This window comes from Notothenia rossii (assembly GCF_949606895.1).
Source record: "Notothenia rossii genome assembly, chromosome: 2".
NCBI classification, from domain to species: Eukaryota; Metazoa; Chordata; class Actinopteri; order Perciformes; family Nototheniidae; genus Notothenia; species Notothenia rossii.
This window is the reverse complement of record NC_136904.1, coordinates 83,313,524-83,338,460: the sequence shown is the minus strand read 5'-3', so window position 1 is coordinate 83,338,460 and position 24,937 is coordinate 83,313,524. Positions and strand designations below refer to the sequence as shown.

Below are 24,937 nucleotides of genomic sequence, written 5' to 3'. Positions count from 1 at the left end.
GTGTTCACTGGTTTTTCATGCAGGTGCTTGAGGTTCAACATCAAGGGGAGGGGAGGGACATATTGTGTCTTCTGCTATGCTGATGTGAAATCTGAAGAAATTGTCCCCATCACTTTTTCTAACAAAGTGACGCCCATGGGTCACAGTGTTTACTTCTTATTTGTGTCACTTTAGCACCTTCACACAGCAGAGGAGCAGCGTCGCTGTGGGTGTGAGTCAGAGAAGTCGTGTGGGAGGAGTTAAAGTAAGATGGCTGCGGGAAAAGGAAGAGTGTTTGAGAAATCATCAAATGGGATGTTTATCAGTCTCTAACAGGATGCTCAGCAGCCCGAATGAAGGAGTGGTTAATGTGTCAGCGTCCCCAGCTCAATATTCTCTAGCTCACCAGTTGTCTCCAGGTCACTTGCGTGCTGCTCATCCGTTTACTGCTCTGACATTGTGGAATTCATTAGCAGCTAGTCGTTAGCAACCAGCGCTAACTCACTAGCAACCAGCTAGCAGGTATCCGTGGAAATCAGGAATAACTGTCGGGAGTCCTACAAATAACAAAGGTGAGTGAATATTTTACCGCCTTTTTAAAAAGACACTTCAGCTCGATGAATTAAAGATAAACATGGTTGACATTCCTAACATAGCTAATTATCAGTACCAAGTAGCTGTCCCGCTACATCATCTCGCTATTGAAATGCATTGATTGTTGTTTTTCGGCGGACCCCAGCGTAAGCCGCTTGTGTTGGATAATGTGAGATCTGGCGCTTGGTGATGACTAAAAGATCCGGTTTGAAGCATAAATGCTATTAAGATGACGTTAATTAAACAACCGGTTGAAATGCAAGGTCGTCCTTTTTGGTGTTTGAGAGCTAGGTGCGCTAACAGCCTGTCAGACTGAAGGGGACACATGACCCAAAACACCGCAGTGACTGATGGCTGACTTGTTATGATACAATATGGGACAGCCTGAATTACATCCGACGATAATGGGTTTTCCTGTAACTTTGCTTTGGAAGTCAATTCTGCTATAAAAAATGGTGTGGTTTCTTGATCAGAGGCACATCGCTTAAGTTATACTCCTATCAAGTACTTTAACATAATGTGTTATGAATGATAGAGATATTAATTTACTCAAGTTTAGTGTAAGATATTGAATGCCAAGGTGCTTTCAGAAAGTGTCTGCAGCACAGTCTTCATATCCGTTGTAACAGCTGCTATGAAAAGTCACTGCACCTACCAGTGCAAACACAGATGTGATCAGTGTCTAAATGTTCTACATTAAATACAAAGAGGGACAGAAGTAGAAATGTGAGGAAGGTGAAATACTGAATGTTCCTGAGAGCTCGGAGCTCTGAATGTTTTCACGCCTGTGGACAATTGCTTCAGAAAGCAGGTGTGGCTCTCAGTTTTTTAACAGTAGTCAGAGAAACTTTGGAAATAAACGTGCTTCTCCTTTCAGTCCATCTGAATGTCTCAGAGTATTTCTTGGACTTTAGACATTTTGGTGTGAGATAAGTCAAGACGAGTTGTGGTATGGTGTGTTCAATCAATAACCTTTGACAAACTCTGTTGTCTTTATGAAGGCAGCCTCCCCTTAGTGGAATCTGTAGTTGAACTTTGAACTCATTTTACAGGTGGTTTTATTATTATGCTGTGTGTGACGTGACAATAAAAGACACTTAGCATTTCCGCATGTGGTTTAGAAAGTGTTGCATGTTTAAGCTGAGGAAGACTGGCCTACGTGCACGTAAGGTATTACATTCATGGTTTAACAAAAGATTGAATTGTCAGGAGGTAATTTTGCTGTAGATACATTTCAGTTTTGAGTCTTTCTGGGTTGAGTGTCTTGGTATGGTTTCATTTTATTCTAAGAAAAGTATTTGCCGGGTAACAAGACTAAAGAGAACTTTGACTCACCTGTTCAGAGCTTGTGAATCATTAAAGGAAGCTAAGACGTTACATTTCTCCTGCATTCTTCAGTGTGTAGATCATCAAATGGCAGCTTTATGAGAAATGTAAGAACAGAAAAGGACTGTGTTATTGATTTAGGGGTGCCATCTGACCTTTATCTGACCTAAATCCATGTCATGTCATGACTTCAGTCAACATCATGTGGTGTTAAATAATAAAATAAATCAACTTAAAAGTTTATTTATATATGCTTCTTAATAGCAGTCTGGCATTGAACTCAATAACCTGTTGAACCTTTCCGGACCAATTATTGTGGTCCTATGGATGATTGACTAGCACTAACACTTAGAGGATGAAAGCCAAAAGGTTTACAGCAATAGCTATATTATTCCATGCTTAATGGACATTACCTTAGAACTACATTTTCTACAGAGAATGAAGTTTCTCCTGCAGTTAGTACTTTGGTAACTGTAACCTGTTGTGGAATATGCAGAATATATGAAGTGTTTGCTTGAAGGTTGGACTCAGAGGTTGGGTCCCAGCAAAAAAAGGCATCAAAACATCCAAACTACTCTTGCAGCATAATCCGCTTCACCACTGTACATCTGTTTAGTCCTTTTCAAATAACCCCCTCAATAATACACTAAGCACTACTTCCAGCAGATACTTTTAGGAGCTCTTCAAATTTGATAGCCAACATTAGTGTTTTAAGCTATGCTGTGTATGTTTAACAATTCCAACAGTTGAATATTATTTGAGATATTTTTAACAGCATGTTTTCCACAATTGCTCGCCATCTGGTTATTGCAGATAGTCCAAAGTAACACCGTCCATCACTGAAATGCAAAGGTGTCACTGGTTTTTGAGGTTTGATCTTAAACTGTCCATGCCTGTTGCTTCACCATGACTGCTCTCTTTTCTCTTTATTACCATGCGATTATGCAAAATTTGAAGAAAAAAAAATCAAATACTGAATATAATTTGGTTGTCGGATATAATCACTCATGTCAATTGTTTGAGTAAAACTTTAAGCAACGAAAAGCAAGCATCTCAATTTGATAAATAACTGTAATCATTCATTTGTCTCTAACTTTGATAATAGGCAAATGATTCAAATTTGCATGAACTACAGGTCAGACAATTACTTTATGAGCCTATTATTGACTGGATGTAGCTTTTTCTAGAGAGGGGCCGACTGGTTTCCCTGGTAACAACATACTGTAGAGGCTGACTAATGTGTTTGTTTTAGGAAAGCACACACACACAAAAACACAGATGCACTAATGATAGATTTCTGAATCAATGGCTGTTTTAAATTGTGTAAATTAGGGATGTAACGATACCAAAAACTCACGGTACGATAATATCGCGATAACAAGTCCACGGTACGGTATTTATCGCGATATTGAATGATAAAGGGAAGAAAAAAAAAATCATAAATTTTTTTTTTTCAATAAAACATTTTTTTATTCGGAAAATATTTCTTTATTACATAATAAATCTGATTTTTACAGCCTTTTTGTAGGATAGCACTATTTTAAAGTGTCAAAAACAAAGTGACAGTAACAGACTGGAACAAGAAAACCAGTGTTTTTGTACCTACTGGTACTACCCAACAAAGTAAGCATTTTCTTTATGCCACTGCATCTCACAAATAAACAAGGACATTTAATAATCAGACCCTGCAATAAAATAAATCAAGTTTCACTTTAGTTTTTCAAGTAACTCAACTCAAACTCACTAGTCACTCACTCAGCATCATCAGACAGGTTTTTAGGAATATGAGAATGTCCACATTTCCAGGTATTTATAAGCTGGGGTGTTTGGGCATTTACAATATCCCCTGCTCTGGAAACAACTCTCTCGCTTGGTACTGATGTTGCTGGGACACCAGTGGTCGCGTTAACCGAATATTTTATTTAACAATGACGGAAAAATCTGAAAGCAGTCTGTCATTTTGACAGATTAGAACAAACTCGGAACAGCGCCAACGTTTCCCCGCAGCGAGGCTCTGGTGTTATGCCGTGTTATGCATGCCCTCCAAAAGGAAATGATATAGTTCCCAAACCGTAGGCCTACTTTGCCGTACAGATCAATACATGTCTGGGAGGTTTTGCTTCACGCTGTGCGCGTCCCGCGAGGTGCATGCACACACGGCATAACACCGCCCCCCCCCCACCCCCCGTTGACAGTTCACGAGCATGCTCTATCGTGAACTGTTCAGACCCGACGGGTAATAAGGGATTATGACGGATATTTTACGATCCTGTCTGTCAAAATGACGGACAGCGAAAAAGTCTAACGCCAGGCTTATTGACATGGCGAGATATAACTATATGGTTGGTACTTGTCAATGTCTCTAGGTGTGTAAATGTAGCCCTGTAAATACGATGTCCTTTTGTGTTATCTGTTGTTTTATTTTCATGTTGTAACCTACTTGCTGCCATGTTGGACAGGTCTCTCTTGAAAAAGAGATCGATGATCTCAATGGGACCACCTGGTTAAATAAAGGTTTAAAAAAAAAAAAGTGTTTAAAAAAAAATATATATTTTTTAAAAATTATTATTTTTTAAAAATCGCGGTAGATTTTGTCAGTCTCACGACGGTATTGGGAAATGTATTTACCGCGATACCGCGATATTCGGTATATCGTTACATCCCTAGTGTAAATGTTACACTTAGTTAGCTATCACTTTTATATGTCTGACTCTCTGAGACCATTGTGTGATATATTGCTAATTATTGAGAAGATTAAGTTTGTGAATATATGTTTTCATGCTGTTGTATTGTGTGTTTTTATTTGCTCAGCACAGAGAAGGTCCTGACTGGCTATGGAGTGGTGTTGGCTTCAGACTGGATGACAGCGTCTACAGGGGGACAGGGACATTCTAAAGCAGCAGCGCTTCTCCTCGCCGTACTCTGATTGGCAGTGACAGCTCGTCAGCACTCCCTTTCCTCCTTCTCTCTCTTCAGATACCCTCCCCTTCCTCCCCCCCCGTATCCCTCTCCTCCTTCCCACATCTTTTCCTTTCCTCAACTTTTTCTTTCTGCCTCCTCTTGCTACGAGAGTCCGACTTTAATTTTTAATTTTTTCTTTACTGGAACTCCGTCTCATCTTAATAGTTCTTGTGACTCTTACTGAGTCTAGTATGAGCTGGCTGAGCAGGTTGAACCCGCGGGGTCCTGGGAGTCGGTCGGGCCGCAGCGCCGCCCCCTCCAGCCCCTGCACTGCCGACCCGGAGACCTGCCTCATGGTGTTTGAGAACCACTGGAGACAGGTGAGCTGGAGACACACCTTTCTCTTAAATTCTGATGAAATTACATATTTTGTTGCGGTAAAAACACAGTGTTCTTTTTCATATAACCTTTGAGGTAATGACATCTCGGCTATACTATAAAAGGTTACTAAACAATCCCCCTGTTGCAATATTATCCATTCATTTAGCGGACAGCTATCTGATCTTAATGTGTCATCTGGGGGCATTCACACATTTACTTCGAGCTGTACATTTGTGATCCGTTTACAAAAGACGCATTTTAACGCTGGGTATTAAAAGGGGCGAGTCATAACTTGCATCTTACCCCACAGGCAGGTTACACACACCTTAGATCCAGTGTGACTCAGATGCAAATATTTTCAGGTTTTGTTTTCGGTTGAGCAGCACACTGACGCAAAATAAATGTTCAATTTTGGTTGCAAGTCAACGATAGAGAGCCCTTTAGAATTTAAAGACTCTTTCTTTATTTTAGTGAATGATTATCTGTTAAGACACCAAGTGTGTATGTTCACACATTCAGTTGGCTGTGCCAGTGCTAATGAGAGCGGTCAGTCAGTCAAACACAGTGTGACTGGCTTATGTCCAAACACCAACTGAGTGTTTTATGGGTTACACAGCCTTGCCACTGCCTGAGGCAGTATCACATATCTGAGGTTTGTTTAAGGCTTATCATTATTCTTTAAATACATCTACTAGATAAGAAGCAGACGGTATTCAACTGAATTGCAACATCAGCACAAGATGTAATAGTAATCTCGACTCCTACATGTCGCTACATGATTCCTAGTACTGTCATACAAGTTTTTGGGTTGAAGTAAAACAGGAACACCCTTTCAAAAAAATTGTTATCAAGCCTTTAAGCATTCATAGTTTGTAAAGAAAGGTTAGAGGTATCCATCTTTATAGTACAGTTACACCTAAGTGGATTTGAGATAAATATGTTTTTAAAAATACAAATTTGTGTTGTGCAACATTCAACACATTAGTTCTGGCTTCTTGCTCATGCATTCAACACAAAGAAGCACATCTCTTATCTGCACCAGCTACTTGCAGATCTGCAAAGTCATCAATGCAATGTCACGCTAACTGGTAGACCACTTGATAAATGTTGCGAAACCTCTCATGGACATTACTTTTGTCCTTCCACTATTGACATTTTAGAGAGCACTACAGTATAGATCTCCCACTCAGAAACATGACACCTGAAAGAAATGGCAGACAGTAAACAAAGTGGTTTCAGCCACAGTGGGAGGGAAAAGCCACTGAAATTGAAGAAGCTAAATGGAAATCAGCCATCATGTCATATTTTAATCCTTTGCTTTTCCTACTATGAGATGTCCAGATGAATGAATTGAATCAGTGTAATGACCTTGCTGCTGTCATTCTGAACTGGTTCCTGTTGGTGCTCACTGGTGTTACTTTTTAGCTCCTGAAACAATGAGATCAGTGCTAAGAGTTAAACATTAAATCACTGTACCTTTACTCAGGTCTCGTGGGTGTTGGAGCAGCAGGAGCCTTCCTCCTCCAGCGATGACCTGACGGCAGTGAGGAATCACACCGACCAGATGTTGTGTCTGCTGGCAGAGGAGCGGCCCGCTGAGAGCCCAGAGGGCGTGGCCGACGTGGCACCAATGGGCCCCATCCTGGAGCTGGTGGTCACCGAGAATATTCTGGAGTCTCTGGTTCAGTGGCACCTCCGCCGCGGCCTGGACCCAGACAGCCAGGGGGCGCTGCTCAAGCTGTTTGAGATGCTCATCGGACAGTCCCAGCAGCCTCTGCTGCAGCACACGGCCGTCCACCACCCCTTGCTGAGGCTGCTGGGAGCTTGTGCTGACCCAGAACTAGGTTGTCCTTTAGCTCTGGAAAACAGCCTGGTGCTGCTGCTCAACCAGGTACATTCACCTTGAGGCTATATACTCATCTTCAATGTCTAAAATAATCTAAACATAGACTTGTTCGCTGCCGGCCTTCTTTCTAAATTAGCAAAATGGGAACTTGACTAAGACTAGATACACAAAACTTTACTTTCCGATTAACATTACAATGATTAATTCGTCCTGACAGTCAGAAAGGAAACCAAGTTGAATGACTGAGTCTGACTTTAATTTGAGTCAATTCCAGTAAAGCACTTACAAGGGAGGTCTGTGCTGCAGGAAGTGCATCCTGCTAATTTAGCTGCAATATGTATGTTAAAGGAAGAAGGAAAGGAAATGTTACATTTTTAGACTTGGTGCACATATTAAAACCATATCCTCTTCTGTATTTTGGAATATACTCAAGTGCTGTTCATAATTGTGACTCTGTGAATCCTCCCCAGATCTGTGTGTCCATGGCCCGGCAGCCTGTGGTTCTGGAGATGTTGTTCCGGGCGGCTCCAGCTCAGCAGGGCTCCACCAACCTGCTGATCTTCTCCCTCCTCGTTCCCTTCATCCACCGGGACGGAGCCATCGGACAGCAGGCCCGGGACGCGCTACTGCTGGTCATGGCGGCCTCGGCCAGCCACGAGTCGGTGGCACGCTACATCTCTGAGAACTCCTACTTCTGCCCAGTGAGTAATGATGCTCTTTAAAATGTGCTCTATTTAAGACTTTAGCCAGTTAAAGGGCGGTTACATAAGGTGCTGAATTTGGTCTTGGGTCTCTGCAGCTTCTGTATTTGCTCATAGTAATTTTTATTGTCTTGAGGTTTTTTTACATTGTTTAAAGTGCTTTGTTTTTAGGGGAAGGTTTGGTCGTCTGTCCTATAAAAGATCTGTGTGAGAAATTGGGCTTTACAAAAAATGGACATGGCTAATTCCAGGCGCTTGGTTATACATTTTGTTACATATTTTTATCATATTTTTTTATATAATTCCTATACACTACGGTCACAAGGTTTTATTTTCAATTTGAAACAACAAAAAAAGTATAAGTTGTCTGATATTATTGTTTCCTTATTTATTTGCTGGTTTTGGTATCTTGGCATATTTTTGATAGCTGAACCTATTTGGGCAAAATCTATCCTTATGAAAACCCCTTAGGTGGCCCAATGGTTGGCTGTATTATTAAAGCATTTATGAATTATCTTGTTCAATTGTAAATAACTCACGAAGTCAGGCAGCGATCCGATCATTTGGGGTTGATGGTTTATTAACGTCCTTAATATCCTTTCAAGATTTCAGTTTCCAATCACAAGGTATTCCACCTGGGCTCCTTTGAAAGGGAAAGGTTTGAAAATGTACTGCCTGTCTTTCTCTTTTCTATCATTACCTTCATTTTGTATTCTCCTCTTACCTTGGCCGACTTACCAGTAATTCATATTACTATGCATACATTATCAAACTTGGCTCAATTATTTATAGGCTAGTCAATTTAGGCTTTTACGGGAAAGGGCCATCCGTTTTATTTACACATGGATAGGACCTACTCTATTATGATGTGATGGTTACAGATAGCTTATAATGTGGGTGTGGGTGATTCTGATGCATCAGTGATGGTGTGTGATAATGGGAGGGGGAGGATGTGACTTTGCACTCTGACAGGCCTGTTCATCCTTATCTACTTCCTATCAGATCTGCCTTGACTTCCTGTACGCATCTTAAAAAAGAACCACTCAACTCAAAACCCATGAGATTACGATGGTTAAAAAACAGAACAGAACATACGGACTTCTGCATACTGCTGCTGCTTTACAGATGAACAATGTCTAAACTACAAGTCACTTCTAGATCAAATACAGTTAAACAATCAGCGTCAGTTTTGAAACATTTTCATTTTGTCTCCAAACTATTCAGAAGTTTGGAGCCTGGTCTGCCTCTGTTGTTGTAGTTTCTTCCAGCTGCCACTAGGTGTGATTAAAGAGCCATATTTTGCCAACTTGCTGGATTTAAATGTTAAAGTGCTTCACCGCGGTGCAAAGGTTTGTCGTCCAGTCTCAACAGTTACAATCTGGTGACACACTACAGCAACTGAGCAGCGCTTCAGCTTCCAAACTGCTTTGGGAGAGTGAACGGGTTATTGAAATGCTGTGCTCAGTACTGTTGTCTTTCCCTCAGCTATTTCCTGAGTGCCCTCCTTCAGACGATGCAGTCTGACCTATTTACAGGCTAGAAGGAACAGTGTAAGGCAGTGGTTCTCAAACTTTTTTCAATAATGTACCCCCTTTGAAAAAGAGATTCAGCCAAGTACCCCCTGATCAGCGCAAAAACTATTTGTTAGGGGAAAAAAGCCTATAAAGAGGTACAGTACAGCGCTGCATCATCAGTGTCTGATTTATTAAAACAACAACATTATAACTGAGAAACACTTAAATACTACATTTCAAATGTTTACAATCCATCACTAAATTCATGGCAAACCAATTTCAACATCATGCAATAACACTAAGACGACATTAGTTTCATTGAACTGATCTTTTTAATAAGTGTTACTTACAATTTAGAAACATGGGCTTGAGCTTCACTGAGGACCTTTGTCATTCTGACAGGAAGGCTACTGCAGTTATTACACTTAGCGTTTTGAAATATGTGTAACTCTGTTAATATAAAACCCACACTGCTCAAACTTTGTTACTTTTCCTAAAATTGGTATATTTATTTATGTTGGGGCGTGGGAAGAGAGACAAATATATGAGCATTTTATGAGCATGGGATTTTGACCACTCATATAAATGCATAATGCTATACTTTGCGGCCACACGCCGTAAGCAATGCTTTTTGTTTAGGTCCTTTGATAAGCAGGCAGTCATATAATTAACTAGAACTAGCTAGATCTGATAGATTTGGACATAAACGCGAGTGAAGTATAACCGGACGCGAGAGAGATCAGATCATAACGGAGAACACGCAGCTCTTCCGGATCACAGCTCCGCCGCTGTGACGGACCGGTGAGCGGAGCAAAATACACTAAGAGTTAGACCTAACACACTTAGCTAGTTTATCTACTCTGGAACTAGCTAAACTAGTTATAAATATATTTATTCTTTACTGTCGGGTCACTTATTACAGGTTCAGCGAGCTGCACGAGACTGACAGGAAAAGAGAGCACCCCGTTTATTTTTCCCATTTTATTATCCAGAATTACTGTAAACTTTTGAATAAAGTAGTTCATCTACTATTAATAGTTTGTTTAAATGCATTACTTATGTTGTTTTTTTTCATTAACATTAAATAAATCTCACGTACCCCCTGCAGTACTCCAACGTACCCCCCATTTCCTTCTGTGCATGCTCACATGTTCCAATCAGCTTTGTTTGACATTTCAGATGTAGCAATACACTTTTTATAACTGTAACAACTCCCTTACTGTTTGTTACTGTAAGCTGTGCTCATCAATATTTTCTCTGTCCTGCAATCTAGATACATGGCTTTCCTTTAAATAGATTTTGGGCATGTGTATATTTCCATATTATATATTTTCACAAGTCCAGCAAGCATTAATACAGTTTGAAAAAGGCTATCATCTGTTGTCAAAACACTAAGTTACATGAGGGCTTAACCTCGACATTTCGGTACCACTTTACAATAAGACTACCCTTTAAGGATTCATAAAGGGTTTATAATTAGGTTATGAATTAGGCTGTAAACACTTTATTAATCATTAAGAACCATTTATAAACCAGTTTTATACATCAACACAGGCTCACTATTTGGCAAGATGACTAAGCCTTATATTGACTACTTAGCGAGAATCAACTCAGTGAGCAACAGATACCAAGGATGCTGGCTGAAGACGAAGTAAGCTAGGTAGCCAATATAAGGCTTAGCAGTACAGATAAATATGGGCTCACTATTTGGCAAGCAACCGGTCACAGTTGCCCTGTTTATCTCATGTCTTATAAAAGCTTATTAATGACTTACAAAGTGTTCACAACCTAATTAATAAATGAATTACAAACTATTCGTAAACCCTATATAAGGCTAGGCTTATTGTAAAGTGGTACCGACATTTCTATCTATACATACTGGCAGGTTGTTTTACTCAAGTGAGCTATTACATATCCTGCGGTTGGTAGTTGTTGTGAAAACAAAATGTGTTTCACATGATATAAACGAGACATTTCTGATGCCTAACGGAGATCTATCAAGGGATAAACAGGACTTATCTAGGGATCTAATAGGGTTGCAACTGACTTTGAACTGCTGATTGTTCATTTAATAATTGATTAATAATTTCGTCTATGAAATGTCTGATCATTGTTAATTATTACAGATCACAAAGGCCCTCGGTGACTAATTAAATTACGCTCCTACAAAACCCTAAAAAGTTTGATTGACAAAATTACTTATTGTCTCGGGTTATGTTGAATAAGGTTTATTTTAGTTTTTTTACTCTTTTTTTAAATCTGGAGAGTGGAAAACCCATTTTGTTTGAAGGATAAACCTATATTTGTACACGAGGGCTGCACCTGCTGACCCACAGCTGTCTCATCTGAATCTTCTCCGCCCCTCCCCAGGTGTTGGCGACGGGCCTCAGCGCTCTCTACTCCTCTCTGCCCAGGAAGATTGAGGTTCGAGGAGACGACTGGCACGCCCTGCGGCGGGAGGACTGGTTGGGCGTCTCGTCTATCGTGCTGTTCATGAACTCGCTGGAGTTCTGTAACGCCGTGGTGCAGGTGGCTCACCCCCTGGTCCGCTCCCAGCTGCTGGACTACCTCCACAACGGCTTCCTCGTGCCCGTCATGGGCCCCGCGCTGCATAAGGTAGGAAGTGGATTGATGGTAGACTCTGGATCACAAATCTCTTTAAGTACTGTTCATAATTGCGACTGTGAATCCAACGCAACTATTTGTAAAATAAAGTTTTTAGAGATATTCATAAACCAACCCTTAAAGTAAACAGGATATGGTGGACCTCACGTATGGAAATGGAACACTTGTTTTTGGCTGCTGGAGTGACTTTAAGACATTATTTATTTTGTATGAATAGTTTTTCTGGAACTTTTTTCAAAGGGATGAGTCAGAGTGTGAGTCAAAGCAAAAACATTTATACAAATAATTTGAGAAATTGCTTGTTTCTAATCTTAGCCCTCCCATTCATATGAATGTTTTTGCACTGCCGTCTTTTGCAGTTTTTAAACAAATGTACTTTATTGTGTGTGTGTGTTTGTAGTCGTCGGTGGACGAGATGATCGCCAGCACCGCCTACCTGGACCTTTTCCTGCGCAGCGTGTCCGAGACGTCCCTCCTCAAAACCTTCCTGCGCTTCATCCTGCTGCATTGCCACGACAACGACACCATCCTGGACACACTGCTCACACGCATCAGCAGCAACTCAAGGGTATAAAATAGATATACAGTATATGTGTGTTTTCTGTAATGGAGCCTCAAGGCCCTTATAAGAACTCATTGTGTGGGTTAAGCGTGGGCTGAGAATAAGAATTGATTGAAAGTGTCTCCCGCAGAATACAGAAGTATGAGGTTTCTCAGAAAAAAAGATGAAGAGTTAGAGTCTTCTGCATCTACTGCCTAGTGTAGTGTAAATAGTTTTTAGTTGGTGAAACAACCCACAGTGAAATGTGAGTTCATAATCAGTTTCAAACACTCTTGAATAACCACTTTTGTTGTAGAAAATTTAAAAAACAAAGATTTCAGTTAAAAAGGAAGTCATTGGCTTTGCTAACCTTTGTAGTATTGGCCATTATAACGGTGCCACTGAACACAGGATTCCCACATATCCTGAAAAACTGTTGAACAAACTTTAGTTACGATTATTATTTGTTTTTATAATTACCAATCTGTTTTGACCATATCATTTACATTTGCATTCATGATTTCTCAAGATAATAACATTTAGTCTAACTGCTTCCTGTATCTGCTTGTGTTGCAGCTCTGTATGGTATCGCTGAGCCTCTTCAGGACTCTTCTGTCTCTGAACTGTGAGGACGTCATGCTGCAGCTCATTCTCAGGTATGTCTGAGTCAACGTGATCACTTTGCAAATATGTTCAATCGTTTTGTGTTCCTCTGTCCCTAAACATGTTCAGATAGGGAACTTATTGCCCACATTAAATTGACACAATAAGATAGAATAGCCGACATTGCTAATGACTGAATTTATTATCATTTTTATAAATATTTGTCTGGTTTGCTCCCAGGTATCTACTGCCCTGTACCCATGTAATGTTGAGTCAGCGTCGTGCTATCAGGGAGACTGACCTGTACGGAAAGTCAGCAGACAAATTCCTGTCGCTGATCCCAGAGTGCTGCCGGCTGAACCTAGCGACCTCTGCTGAGCGGGACGAGGACAATGCATTATGGGCAAAAGGTGAGATCAAACACCTGTGTGGAAACAACAGATTCAACTAGAGAATGCAATTCCTGAAGAAATTGCTAGTAGGAATGCTTTATGCTGAAAATCTGAAATGTAATGTGTAAGAAGTAAGTGAAGAATTTAGATTGAAATGATACATGAACACTGGGGGCTTGAATGTGTGATGAGAAAAGAAAAGAAAGTAAAAAGGCTTGGAAAAGCAGCAGAATATTTGAACTGCAAACTTCTGAACTAACTTGATGGTGAATGATCTGTCGCCATGGCAACGGCATTTGATGACACCCCATAATACGCTTAGATGCGTTGATGGCTGCATCGTTACCAAACCTGTGAAGTTCCGGGCTGTTTGGAGTATTTTCACTGAGGTTATGAGAGAACCGTGTTTCAAGCCGAGCATTGTGTTGCCATGGCAACGGCATTTGAAGAAATCTCAAAACTGTCCCGTGTCTTCACGGCTGCTATCTGAAGTCTGCTGCTCTGAGCATGTCAGTTGGAGTGATGACATCATCGTGTTCCATGACACAGGTGTTTATATTTGAGCTAACGAGGTGTGCAGAGATCACAGGTTTCCATTGTTCTGAATGAGAGATAAACCTATTACATGTGAACGTTTTGTGGAAGAACTGCAACAGATATCTGTGAAATTTCAAAACGTGAAGCATCTCAAAGAAGTTGAGTATCTGAAGTGTAATTTTTGTGTACTTACGGGTTAATAATGTGGCCTTTTTGGCAGTTTAACTAAAGGTGTGCGGCTGCTACCTTGAGGAAATATCAATGGGCTTTAATGGAGGAATGTTCAACATTTTTGTCACTTCATGCCCTCAAGAGGCATTTTGTTTAATTATTTTTTGCTTAATTATTTGTCATTTTTCAAGCTACGAGATGTTTTCCTACGTTTGTCATGAAAAATGATGTCTCAGGAATGTAGGGTTTGGGAATTATGGCAGTTTTAAGGCGTTTTTAAAGGCAAATGTCAAGATTTCCTACTCTAGCTGTGACATCACGCACTCTAGTTAATGTTAAAATCTGAAGAAAACCTCTTTAACAAGGTCTGAACAATGTTTAATATCTCTAAAAGTAAGAATCAGATTTAAATTTAGATTTGTTTTATACGAATAATGTCAGGAAGACGTGTAACATTTTAAAGTTGGAACGAGGTTTCTGAGTGAAAGTATGAATGAACAGTTAGCAGTTGAAGTCGTATGAAGATTTGTTGAAGTCTGAAGAATCTCTCCATTGACTTCAATGGTTAAAAATGGGATGTATTATGGAATTATGAAAGTTATGAATGAGAAAAGTAATAGCCTGCGATTCCCGACCGAGCTGAACGTTTTGATGTTTGAATGGAGTTTCTGCGATGTTCAATGTGGGAGGAGAAGAGGGCAAAAATAAGTCGGCGTAATAATAAACTTTTCGTGCGTAGAATAACATTTAGTGGGAATGCTGTTATCAGCATTCCCACTAAATTAATTAATTCAAGAGCACAAAATATCAATTAAGTGCTCACCTGCAGGCAAATGTCTACACATTAATGTAATAAGAAATCAAGACAAACTTAGTGTGATGTGTTTTTTGTATCCCTTATGTGATCACTTTTTCTCTGTACTTTAATCTGACAGCAGTGAGCAGTCCCAGCTCAGAGTCTCCAGTCCCACCCAGACCCAGCACCCCGTCCCGCTTAGCCTTCTTCATCCGCCAACAGAGCAGCGGAGGTGGATCAGGAGGAGGGGGTTCCTCTGCCCCCACCAGCATGGAGCCTCCTCAGTCGGGTCCTTCCAGCTCACGCCCCCTGTCCCCTGAAAGCCCGATGCACCAGCAGCAGACCAACACAGAATGCCTGGACTGGGATTCGGGTTACCTGGATTACCTCAAAGACTCGCGGCGAGGCATCGAGTTTTGCTCCTGGGCCTGCCGTGACTGGTCGGCACCTTATGATGGAGAAAACCCCTCCCCGAACACAGCCCCTCCACCCCCACCTCCCCCTACCGCCAACCCTTCCATGGCTATGTACCCGGAGCACTTCTCTCTCCAGCAGGGAGGGAGCAGTAACACCCCTCCAGGACAGCAGAGGGCGGCCATTGTGGCAGCAGCTCGATCCGAGTGGAGCAGCTCAGAGCGGGACAGCGGCGAGTGGGACGTTACCATCGGCAAAAACAACTGCATCAGCCTCACTCCACGCTCCAAGAAACGCAGCCTGCAGAGAGAGGAGCTCCTGCCCAAGCCTATACCTCAACTCGTCCCCTCCTCCTCGTCTTCAGCCCCCCCTTTATTGACTTCCCACCCCGCCTCGTCCCCAGCGCCTCACAATCCCACCTCCACCGTCACTGTTAGCTACCAGGCCATGTATAATGGAACATCTGGCCAGGGTGACGGGTGCTCAGACAATCGAGACAGAGGACTGGAGGTAAAGAAAGTGAAGAGGGACTTAGGGGAGCCGCAGTATTTGGATGAAAACGCAAATCAAAATGGATCCCTTGTCTCCTGCTCCCCCCAAAGCTGCACTGCTCTGCCACAGACTACTTTTAGTAACAGTGAAATGAGTGATGCAAAATCGCTTTGTCCTAACCAGATTTCCTCTCCAAGTCCCGTCACCCAGCAAACGTCTGACACCAAACTGCTGACGGGCGACACCTCAAACCCACACAATGCATCCTCAGATCTTGTAGAAAGCAACCAGACTCAACAGTCTGTAGAAAGTCTCATCAAGGAGCTGCTGGAGCAGGCACCGGGAGAACCGCAGCTCCCGGGAGACTCCAACGGGCAGGGCATCAGCATCGAGGCGTTCACACAGGAGCTGAGGGAGCTGGAGGACAGGGTGAAGGAGCGCAGCAGAGCAGCCGTCCTGCAGGAGGACACTCCCAGAGACGCTGTGTCTTCTGAGCGGCCGGAGGAGGAACCGCCCTCAGGCCTGGAGGTGAAGCTGACGGTCGATCCAAAAGTAGAGGGGCCTGTGGTGGGCCTGTGCAGCCCTACTAGACCCCTTAATCAACCCGCCTCTCAGCCATACACGGGTCAGACTCACATTCTTGAGCATTTATTTCTTTATTGTTGTGTGTCCCTGTTTTATCCAAGTGCAGCTGGGCTTAAGTTAATTGTTTTTATTGTTTCTCTGTCCAGGTCCGTTCATGGTGGTTCTGTTTGCCAAGCTGGAGAACATGCTCCAAAACTCGCTGTACGTCAACATCCTGCTGACGGGCATCGTGGCCCAGCTGGCTTGCTATCCTCAGCCGCTCCTACGCTCCTTCCTGCTCAACACCAACATGGTCTTCCAGCCCAGCGTCAAGTCACTGATCCAGGTACACAAACTGGAGGAAGTTCTGTATGTCTAATGGAAGAAATGACAGTTTTTGGTCTTTTGTTGGAGGCATTGTTGTCTTCCAGCCCACCTCACTTCTGTGCTCGCCTGTGTTCCAAAAGCTTCGGGTCCACAATGCATTAGCATAGAGTTTATTTTGCATAATCCATTTCCGTCCATAATACATGATGCTGTAAATGGATGACTAATGCTGTAAGAAAGAGCATTTCAGTTTGGCTTCAGTCAAAAAGTCTGAAGTAACATTTCCCGACCAAGTAATCAGCAAACACAAGTCAGCTGCCTTTTGAAGATCATGTCAAACCTTTTTCTCCTCCTCTGACTCACCTCAGGTTCTCGGTTCTGTGAAGAACCGTATCGAGGCGTTTGCAGCCTCTCATGAGGACTTCCCCGCCATGCTGAGGAAAGCCCAGCAGTACCTGGTGGCCCGAGGCAAAGTGGACTGGACTGACTCGCCTGCAGCGGTCCCAAACCTGCGGCGCTCTGATTCATTAGGTGAGCACGGGAACAGGAGAAACTGCATTTACACATAACGTGTGCTTCTGGTGTCTAATTGGGAAGACTAGGACAGAATGACTTGCCACTCATTTAATGAAAAAATACTGAATCAAAAATATACGTGTTCATGAGGATAGACATGTATAACATTTTATTAAGCCCCGCCTTCATTTTTCCCTTTTGTAATATGGATTTCATGTGGCAAAGATGTCTTAAATACTGGGAAAGTAGTCCTAATTGTCTAAGGCAGGGGTGGGGAACCTTTGGCCTCCGGGCCGGATACGGACCACGAGACCATTTGATACAGCCCTTAAGGTAACTTATAAACACACGCACATCTTTTTTTTTTAAAGAAATGTAGACCGCAAAAAAATTAAACAAGCGAGTGGTTGTTTTTCCTGGCCAAGGTCAGGGTCCTTGAACACAACACGAGCCTAACGTGTCATCACGTGGTATATGTCTTATCTGACGGGTGCAGGGCTGCAGTCGAATAGTCCATTTAGCTTAGGAACCTTCCTAACGGAGTGAAATGACCCGGAAGTCCCTCAGTGGCAGCCATGATAAGTGCCGTTCGAAAGATGATAGGAAAGGAGGTTTCAAACTTCCTTTATAACCTCCTTTAGCTTAGGAACCACTGGACCTCCCTCACCGAAAGGAGAGGAGAAAATGCTGCCCCACAATGCCTTGTAGCCGCAGCATTTGACGTCACACAACAGTCGGCTGTTCACGGAAACAAACGATTATGACGGAGAAATGATATCATGAAAGTTACGGTGCTTATTAAGCTTTTTAAAACGTATGTGATAAGTCGCCAAAGTGCTTTGTTTTGACCGTTCATCAGTATTATAATCAAAAAGAGAAATATGAATGTTAGTTTTTACTCAAATTATCAAATAAAGTAAACCTTTCACTGAGCTGTGTGGGGTTTGTTCAACTTTTAAAAGATGTTTGAATGGTGATATACACAGTGATAGATGTTAAGGACTAACGTTTATACTATATATATTATATTATATTTTCATACAATCATACGTATTGGGATCATTTGTATTAATGTGGACCGGAGGGAGAGGGTGACGAGCATCAGTTTCACTTTCCTTTTTTATTTCAATTCCAACTTTGGTCATGAAGAATATGTTTCTCTGTTGTCCACGTTCATAAAGCATAAAACAACAGCATCAGAGCACGGTGCAGAGTCTCTAGATGAGTCCCTCGTTCTTATTATACATCCATGTTGTAGTCCGTTGTATAGAACACTGTAGTTTCCATAGTTTCCCCACAGCAGCTGACGCATATTTATGACATCCACTGGCGCATCATAAACACATCGGATAGTGAAAGTGCATTCGGATTCTCTAAAGTACCGCAGTCTCTTCTCCTAAGTCCTTTTGAATTCTCCTATCCACTATCCCTTAACCCCGTGACGTTTCACTCAGAGGTCAAGGAATAGGAGATAGGGTTAGAATTTAGGAGCTGATTTTTGGACTATTCGACTGCAGCCTAATGCTGACGGAGAGCACCGGATGCTTTTAGTTCAGTGCTTCTCAAAGTGTGGTCCGCGGAGTATATTGGTAACATTTCACATTTTAAATAAATAAATACATTTAAGTTTTCCGCACTCTCGCGGGAATATCTCCAATGGAGCGAGCTTAAGTTTGACTTTCGATTGCATGATATAGTCCAGATAAACACCTTCATCACACATGTTGCCACTTTTTTTTTACCATTTTCAGGCGATTTGTAAAAACGATGTGTTTTTGGATATTTGTGGAGTTAGGTGGTCCGCGAGTGTTTTTTTCTTTTTCTTTGCACAGCATGAAAGAAAGGCGAAATGAATGGGCTGTGATTTTAGTTTTTTTAAGCAGAGGTCGAGTTCAATATTTTGTACGGCCCTCGGAGGATTGAAATGGGCCTGGAGAGGAAAAAGGTTCCCCACCCCTAGTCTAAGGGATAGAGTAGTTTTACAAAATAATCCAAACTCAAGTTCCACTTTAATAGTTTTTTCCAGGGCTTTGACTCTTTTGAAAGCACATGAAACGTAGTAGGCGACCTTGAGTTCAGTAAATGTAATGTCACTTATCCTTGTTAGCACTGCACTGACTTAAACGTACTGTTTTCTTGTCCCAGTGAAGAGTCGTAAACCATCTTTGGGAGACCTGATCCTTCGCCACACCAACAGCCCGACCCGGGCTCGGCACGCCGCCCAGCTGGCCCTTGCTCACGTACGGGACGGCAGCCAATCACTGCACAGCGCTCTGTTCAGAGGGGGTGGAGGCGGAGGGGCATCTGGCCTGGAGAAGCAAGCTGAGGCACTGCGAGTGAAGAACGCCGTCTACTGTGCCGTCATCTTCTGTGAGTTCCTCAAAGAGCTGGCTGCCCTGGCTCAAGAGCACGCAGTCACTCTGCCTTTTCCCCAGGGCCAAGAGACGGAGGAATAAAAGGTGAACTTTAACCTTTCAGATTTAGCTCTTAGCCTCTTTTTCTTCTGTAAAAGAGTTAGATACGACTCTCCCCTTTCCAGAGGACGGACTGGAGCACTGAGACTTTTCTGTCACTGAAGTGGGTCGTCTGCAATGACTAAAGGCAGGAGAAAAGAACTGCGTTTTTGTACCTAAACGGTTATAGGATACCTATATGACTGGAAGAAGTTCCCTCATCTGTAAACTTATGATATTGTGCATATCATGTATTATATTTACATTCTATAAATAGAAACAATCTCAGTAATTGCTTGAGATTTAGAAGCTTGTACATACACATACCATGTCATGGTATAATGTGACGCAGTAAAGCCACAGATAAAAGAACATATTGGTGCTAGTCTCTTTATGTTTTAGGTTGAAAGGGTGCTTTCAGGCGGCACAGAGGAGAAGAAAGTTTTGTCCTCAACAAAATCATAAAAAACCAACACCAAAAAAAAGTTAGACAGAAAATCATTGAAAGTGTAGATCCATCAATCCATTACAAAGTGATGGAATCAGCTTTGGCCATCTCTGTGCGACACAGCTTGGCTCATGTCCTCTGTCAAGGACCGGCATACAGAGAAACGGTTAATCTTCCTAACGGCATCTCAATGTCCATTATCTGCACTGCTGCAAAGACTGGTCATCAATGAACGAGATGAAAGCTGGAGCACACAGGTGAGGGAGAGTGCTGCTTTCTCTCCCATGAAGCAGTGCGGCCAACACAAATGTACTGGAAATCTTTGGGTAGTGAAAACCATTTTTTAATAATATGTTTTAAACGTTTGTCTTTTGCACCATTTTATAGACATATCAACAATGTTTGGGAGTAAGTGTGTCTGATGTGTGTGTGTTTGTGTGTGAGGGTTTATTTGACATTTTTTTGAATGACTCCTTTCCAAAAGGTGACGCCAACTCTTCAGGCCATCGATAAGCCATTCACCTGTTGCCATAAAGGAGGCTGTGTGAATGAAAGGCAGCGCTGCTTTCAAATTCATACCTGGAGTGCGTCATTTAGTCTTTTTAAAAGACCTGCCAGAAGAAAAGCAAGAAGGGAAAAGATTTTTCTAGGGAGCACTATATATAACTGACTTTGAACTGGCATTTGTCCCTCATGAGGCATTCACTGACATTTCTTAGCACATTACATTTCATGAAGCTTATACCAAGAAATGTAAGTTTTCCGTTCTTAATTTCTAAAATATTTTCTCTTGGATGAAAAAGGCCAAAATGAAACGTAACATGCTGCTATTTTTTAACACTAACATCCATTTCATTCTTCCCATAGCTACCGTCTTTTCATTTTATTGTTAGGTACCAAGTATAAATGTGCATGTGAGGATGTGCCAGTGTTGTGATTGGCATTTAATTTATTTTATTAAGAAGTTGAATGAAGTTGCAGTCAAACAGTGTTAGAAGCATTTGCCAAGATGAAATGATTATAATAATTCTCTCAACATTCAGCGATCTTTGGAAGTTTTTTCTTTTTATGAGATTCTAATGCTTGATTTTACAGGTCTGTTATTTCATTAATACCATTTTCTGTAACAACTCAACAGCCTATGGGGAAATAAGGAAATGAAGAACCTGTAAAAGAAAGCATTACTTGTGTGACTGCTTAATTTGATCCCTTTTTGTGATTTTAAATGAGTTTACTGCACATACATTCTCTCGACTTTCAGCAGTAAAGAAGCTTCTGGAAGTGTCTGCCATCCTGCAGAATCTTTGAAATGAACACCACATTATGTTTTCCCCTGAACAAGTTGAGGCCCTGTCAGCTTTTCAAAGCCATACCCATGTTTGTAAATGAAGTCCTTTATGATGCTGTCACTCACTTTTCTATGGAATTTCTAGACACATTTCGTAACACCCTCCAGTTTTAATACCATTAGTTAAGAGTTTCTGCATGCCAGTTAAGGCAAGATTCATAAATAAATAAAAATATAGTGAAAAATAAGTTTTCTTTGGTTTGTGCGATAGTGCTGAGCTGAAATGAGCTTCCATACTGTAGGTTTTAGTGGTAAGTGCTTCATCCCAGCGTGTCACACTGAATGTTTGCATTTGTTAATTAAATTGATAGAAAAAAACCGTCTGTACTTTATCCACTGCCATTCATCATTCCATCTATTACCCAGTCGGGTTAATGTTTCCCTTGCACAGATTAAACAAGAAATAGACCAGAGGGTCTAAAGTTCCCTCACCGGGTTCCTCTACGTTTACACTCAAGATTGTGTTTTTGACTAAACTATTTTTACAAAATCTTCTGTTTAAATGTGTGTCAAATGTTCTCAAAACTTGAACTTACTTGGTCAGTGTCACATTTTTACTAATGTGTTTCAGTGAGTTTTCTGTTTAAATTCATGGACACCAAAGACGATCTCTCTGACAACATTGAAAGTCCCACTGTCTCTGTGAAGAGACAACTTAATACAATTTAAAGTAACAGTTAAATACAAGGGAAATATTATTAGACAGCAACATTGATATTTATCAAGTGTGGTGGAGCGAAAAAGATAGAATTGACGGCCAAACCTGTGAAAATAAGACCAAAGCTAACTGCTGTCCCTGAAAAGAGATATCTACCAGCTGAAGCTCTTTGGACAGGGCCAGTGTGTTTATGAGACTTTGACGTCATTAAGAAATAGAAAGCATGAGATGCAAAACTGAAATGGTTGGCATTGGTCCCATTTGACTGATTTGATTTTAATCATGTACTCATGTCTACACTCCTTGCAGTCATTGTTCACTGTCATTTCAATATTTAGTTGTATATAAATTAAGATCACAAAGACATGAAGTGTGCTTTTTGGCCAGCCAGGAATATTTCCCCAGGCTGACAGAAGACAGACTTAAAACAGGCCGTTTGGTGAACAGGATGGAGGCTGTGTGGTTAATGTGATGGATTACCTCACTTCATGGAAGTTGTTTTTTACACTCCACATGAACGGCAGCAAATAGCTTCCTCTGCTGGAAGAGAAGTGAGACCTCCAGCTGTGTTGGCACCAGTAGGGGACTGTGGGCGACAGCCTGTTAAAAACACAAATGCAGGTAGTGATGACAATTCTGGAAAGGGATTTAGTTTTTTGAATATGCAGTAATTACGACAGCTGGATGCTGAAGCAAACGCAGAAATGTCTTTAAGTGCAGTTCCTTTAATGGCCACCACAAACTGTCACCAAATACATTTTACTGTAACGAGGTGACGAGAAAACCAAATTGATTAACTCTTTAAAAAGTAGATAAATTATGCTAAGTTTGTGATGTGCTGTGGTGGTAGCCGCTCTACTCAGACGGTTTGGTCGATGTCGTTTTTCCTGACTCAATTTAGCAACAAAGATGGAGGTGAGAGGTAAACCTAAAGCTGAGCTGCAGAAAATGTTGTCGTGTCACAGATTGTGTTATTTGTTTCCTGCTGTCTTTGTTCCAGACAGATGTACCAGAACACTACAATGTGCGTGTCAGATCTAAAAATAGAATCAGATAATTCACATTCACAGTTGTTTAGTTTAATTCAGTGCATGTTTTTTATTTCATACAGTCTGTTCACAGCAAACCAAAGTCTTCAATTGTCAATGAATTTAATTTGAATCAGAACTGTGCACTGTTGTTCCTTTGCCCTAACAAGGTTTCCACTTTACAGCACGTTTCAGTTTCCAATGCGCACACAGTTATTCTATTACTGTCAGTGTTTTTGACTGTATGACTAAAGACATTCAAAATGTATTGGGTATATCCAAAGGGACTCGCCTGCTGCTTAGAATTTGTTTTCACGGCTGAATTAGCATCATGTATACATGTTTTCAAATTGATTTGTGTTAATGTATTGACTTGCTAATCACAAGATGTACAGCATCTTCTCAAATGTATTTTTCTTTTAAAAGCTTAAACTTTTCCCGCCTGTTAGATTTCTCCCCTGTGATCTATGCAAACATGCTCTAGTTCCCCCCTCCCCCATCCCCCATCCCCCCTGTGAGGCTGAACGATGATGTGGACTGATCAAAATGTGTAAATACTGTAAAAAGAGGAATGGGTCAAAATGCCCAACATGACAGAATGAATATCATGCTAAAAATAATGTACTGATGAATGTTGTCAGAAATATTTTTCTATATTTTGAAATCATTAGAAAAAACGACAAATACAAAGTGGGGAAAAGCTGTCATACGAAACACTACAAAGGGAATGTTTTTATTAATTTATAAATTCTTTGCCTAGCAATATTGCATTTGTCCTGGTGTTGTTTCTTTATCGTCTTCTAACTGTATGTCCATGTAACATCCTATCTCCAGTATGTTTAAACAGAGGTTCCTGACTTTCTTTTGGCTTGTGCAATAAGTAACGTCTGCTTCTCAACATAGATTAAGCATGTCTGAAGTGTGGACAGAAGTTCAACCAATTCAAGAGGAATTTTCTGTTAAATTGTAACAATGTCTGAGAGCACCTAACCAGTATAGATCTATTAGAAATATATATAATTTGGAGTTATAGAAGTATCTGATTATGTTGTCAACTACTGTAATAAAAGACTTAACTTACACAAAAAAACTAAAAGTTAACGTGCAGTTAACATAATCACATAGTCATTAAGTTTGATTCAGGGAGCTGGAGCGTATTCCAGCCTGTATTGAGCAGGTTTACTTGTTTAAACATCCTTGATGTATTAACCCTGAGCCGTATCACCTGGCTTTGAGCAACAGGTTAACTGAGAGAATCAAAGAAACTCATCTATAAAACTGTGGGGAAAACTTCTGAAGCAATTGGAAACAGGACTCAGAGAGGCATGGGGAGAGCTGGAGCTTTGATGGCAAACACTGACGGTTTATTTGGAGTTACGGCCGGAGAATTCACAAGACAGGTGGTGTGTCACGAGTTGACACAGCGGTTGCCAAACCAATTCTGAAGAACTCTTTCTGCAGCTCCAGGTTTGAACTAGTTTGGAGTGTAATAATTAACATTCTTTATCAGTGAGACTAAACAATTATGGACCCTGAATCTAACTAGAGCTCTCGTCCATAGGAGAGAATGTGCGCCAGGGAACCTACGTTCCTGAACAGTAAACTACCTCATGGCAGCTTGTGCTCTGTCATAGACTGGCAACAACAATGCGCCCAAACTGCCCCTCCTTAAGAGAGATGGCAGCAATATCCAAGGCCGTAGACCTGTGCCATGGGAAAAGAGACACGTCTTTGAGTCGTGAAAAGTGCTATATAAATAAAATGCATTATTATTATTATTAT

General features: G+C 41.3%; 1 protein-coding gene across 1 annotated transcript; it reads left to right on the top strand.

The window, feature by feature from the left end:
• Window positions 1-84: 84 nt before the first annotated feature.
• fhip1b (FHF complex subunit HOOK interacting protein 1B) lies at window positions 85-23,920 on the top strand. The gene is made up of 12 exons (XM_079662466.1): window positions 85-551; window positions 4,711-5,180; window positions 6,668-7,072; window positions 7,498-7,728; window positions 11,613-11,858; window positions 12,268-12,435; window positions 12,985-13,064; window positions 13,252-13,421; window positions 15,047-16,438; window positions 16,545-16,723; window positions 17,073-17,235; window positions 19,366-23,920. Exons 2-12 carry the CDS (start codon window positions 5,052-5,054, stop codon window positions 19,674-19,676), a joined length of 3,474 nt encoding a protein of 1,157 aa, XP_079518592.1. The 5' UTR covers window positions 85-551; window positions 4,711-5,051; the 3' UTR covers window positions 19,677-23,920.
• The last annotated feature ends 1,017 nt before the right edge of the window (window positions 23,921-24,937 follow it).

Bases quoted from the DNA above. Each gene is read 5' to 3' on its own strand.
- fhip1b (XM_079662466.1), top strand. From the start codon at position 5,052: ATGAGCTGGCTGAGCAGGTTGAACCCGCGGGGTCCTGGGAGTCGGTCG. The intron at 7,729-11,612 runs GTGAGTAATGAT...GCCCCTCCCCAG, and splicing joins AGAACTCCTACTTCTGCCCA to GTGTTGGCGACGGGCCTCAG. The intron at 13,422-15,046 runs GTGAGATCAAAC...TTAATCTGACAG, and splicing joins CAATGCATTATGGGCAAAAG to CAGTGAGCAGTCCCAGCTCA.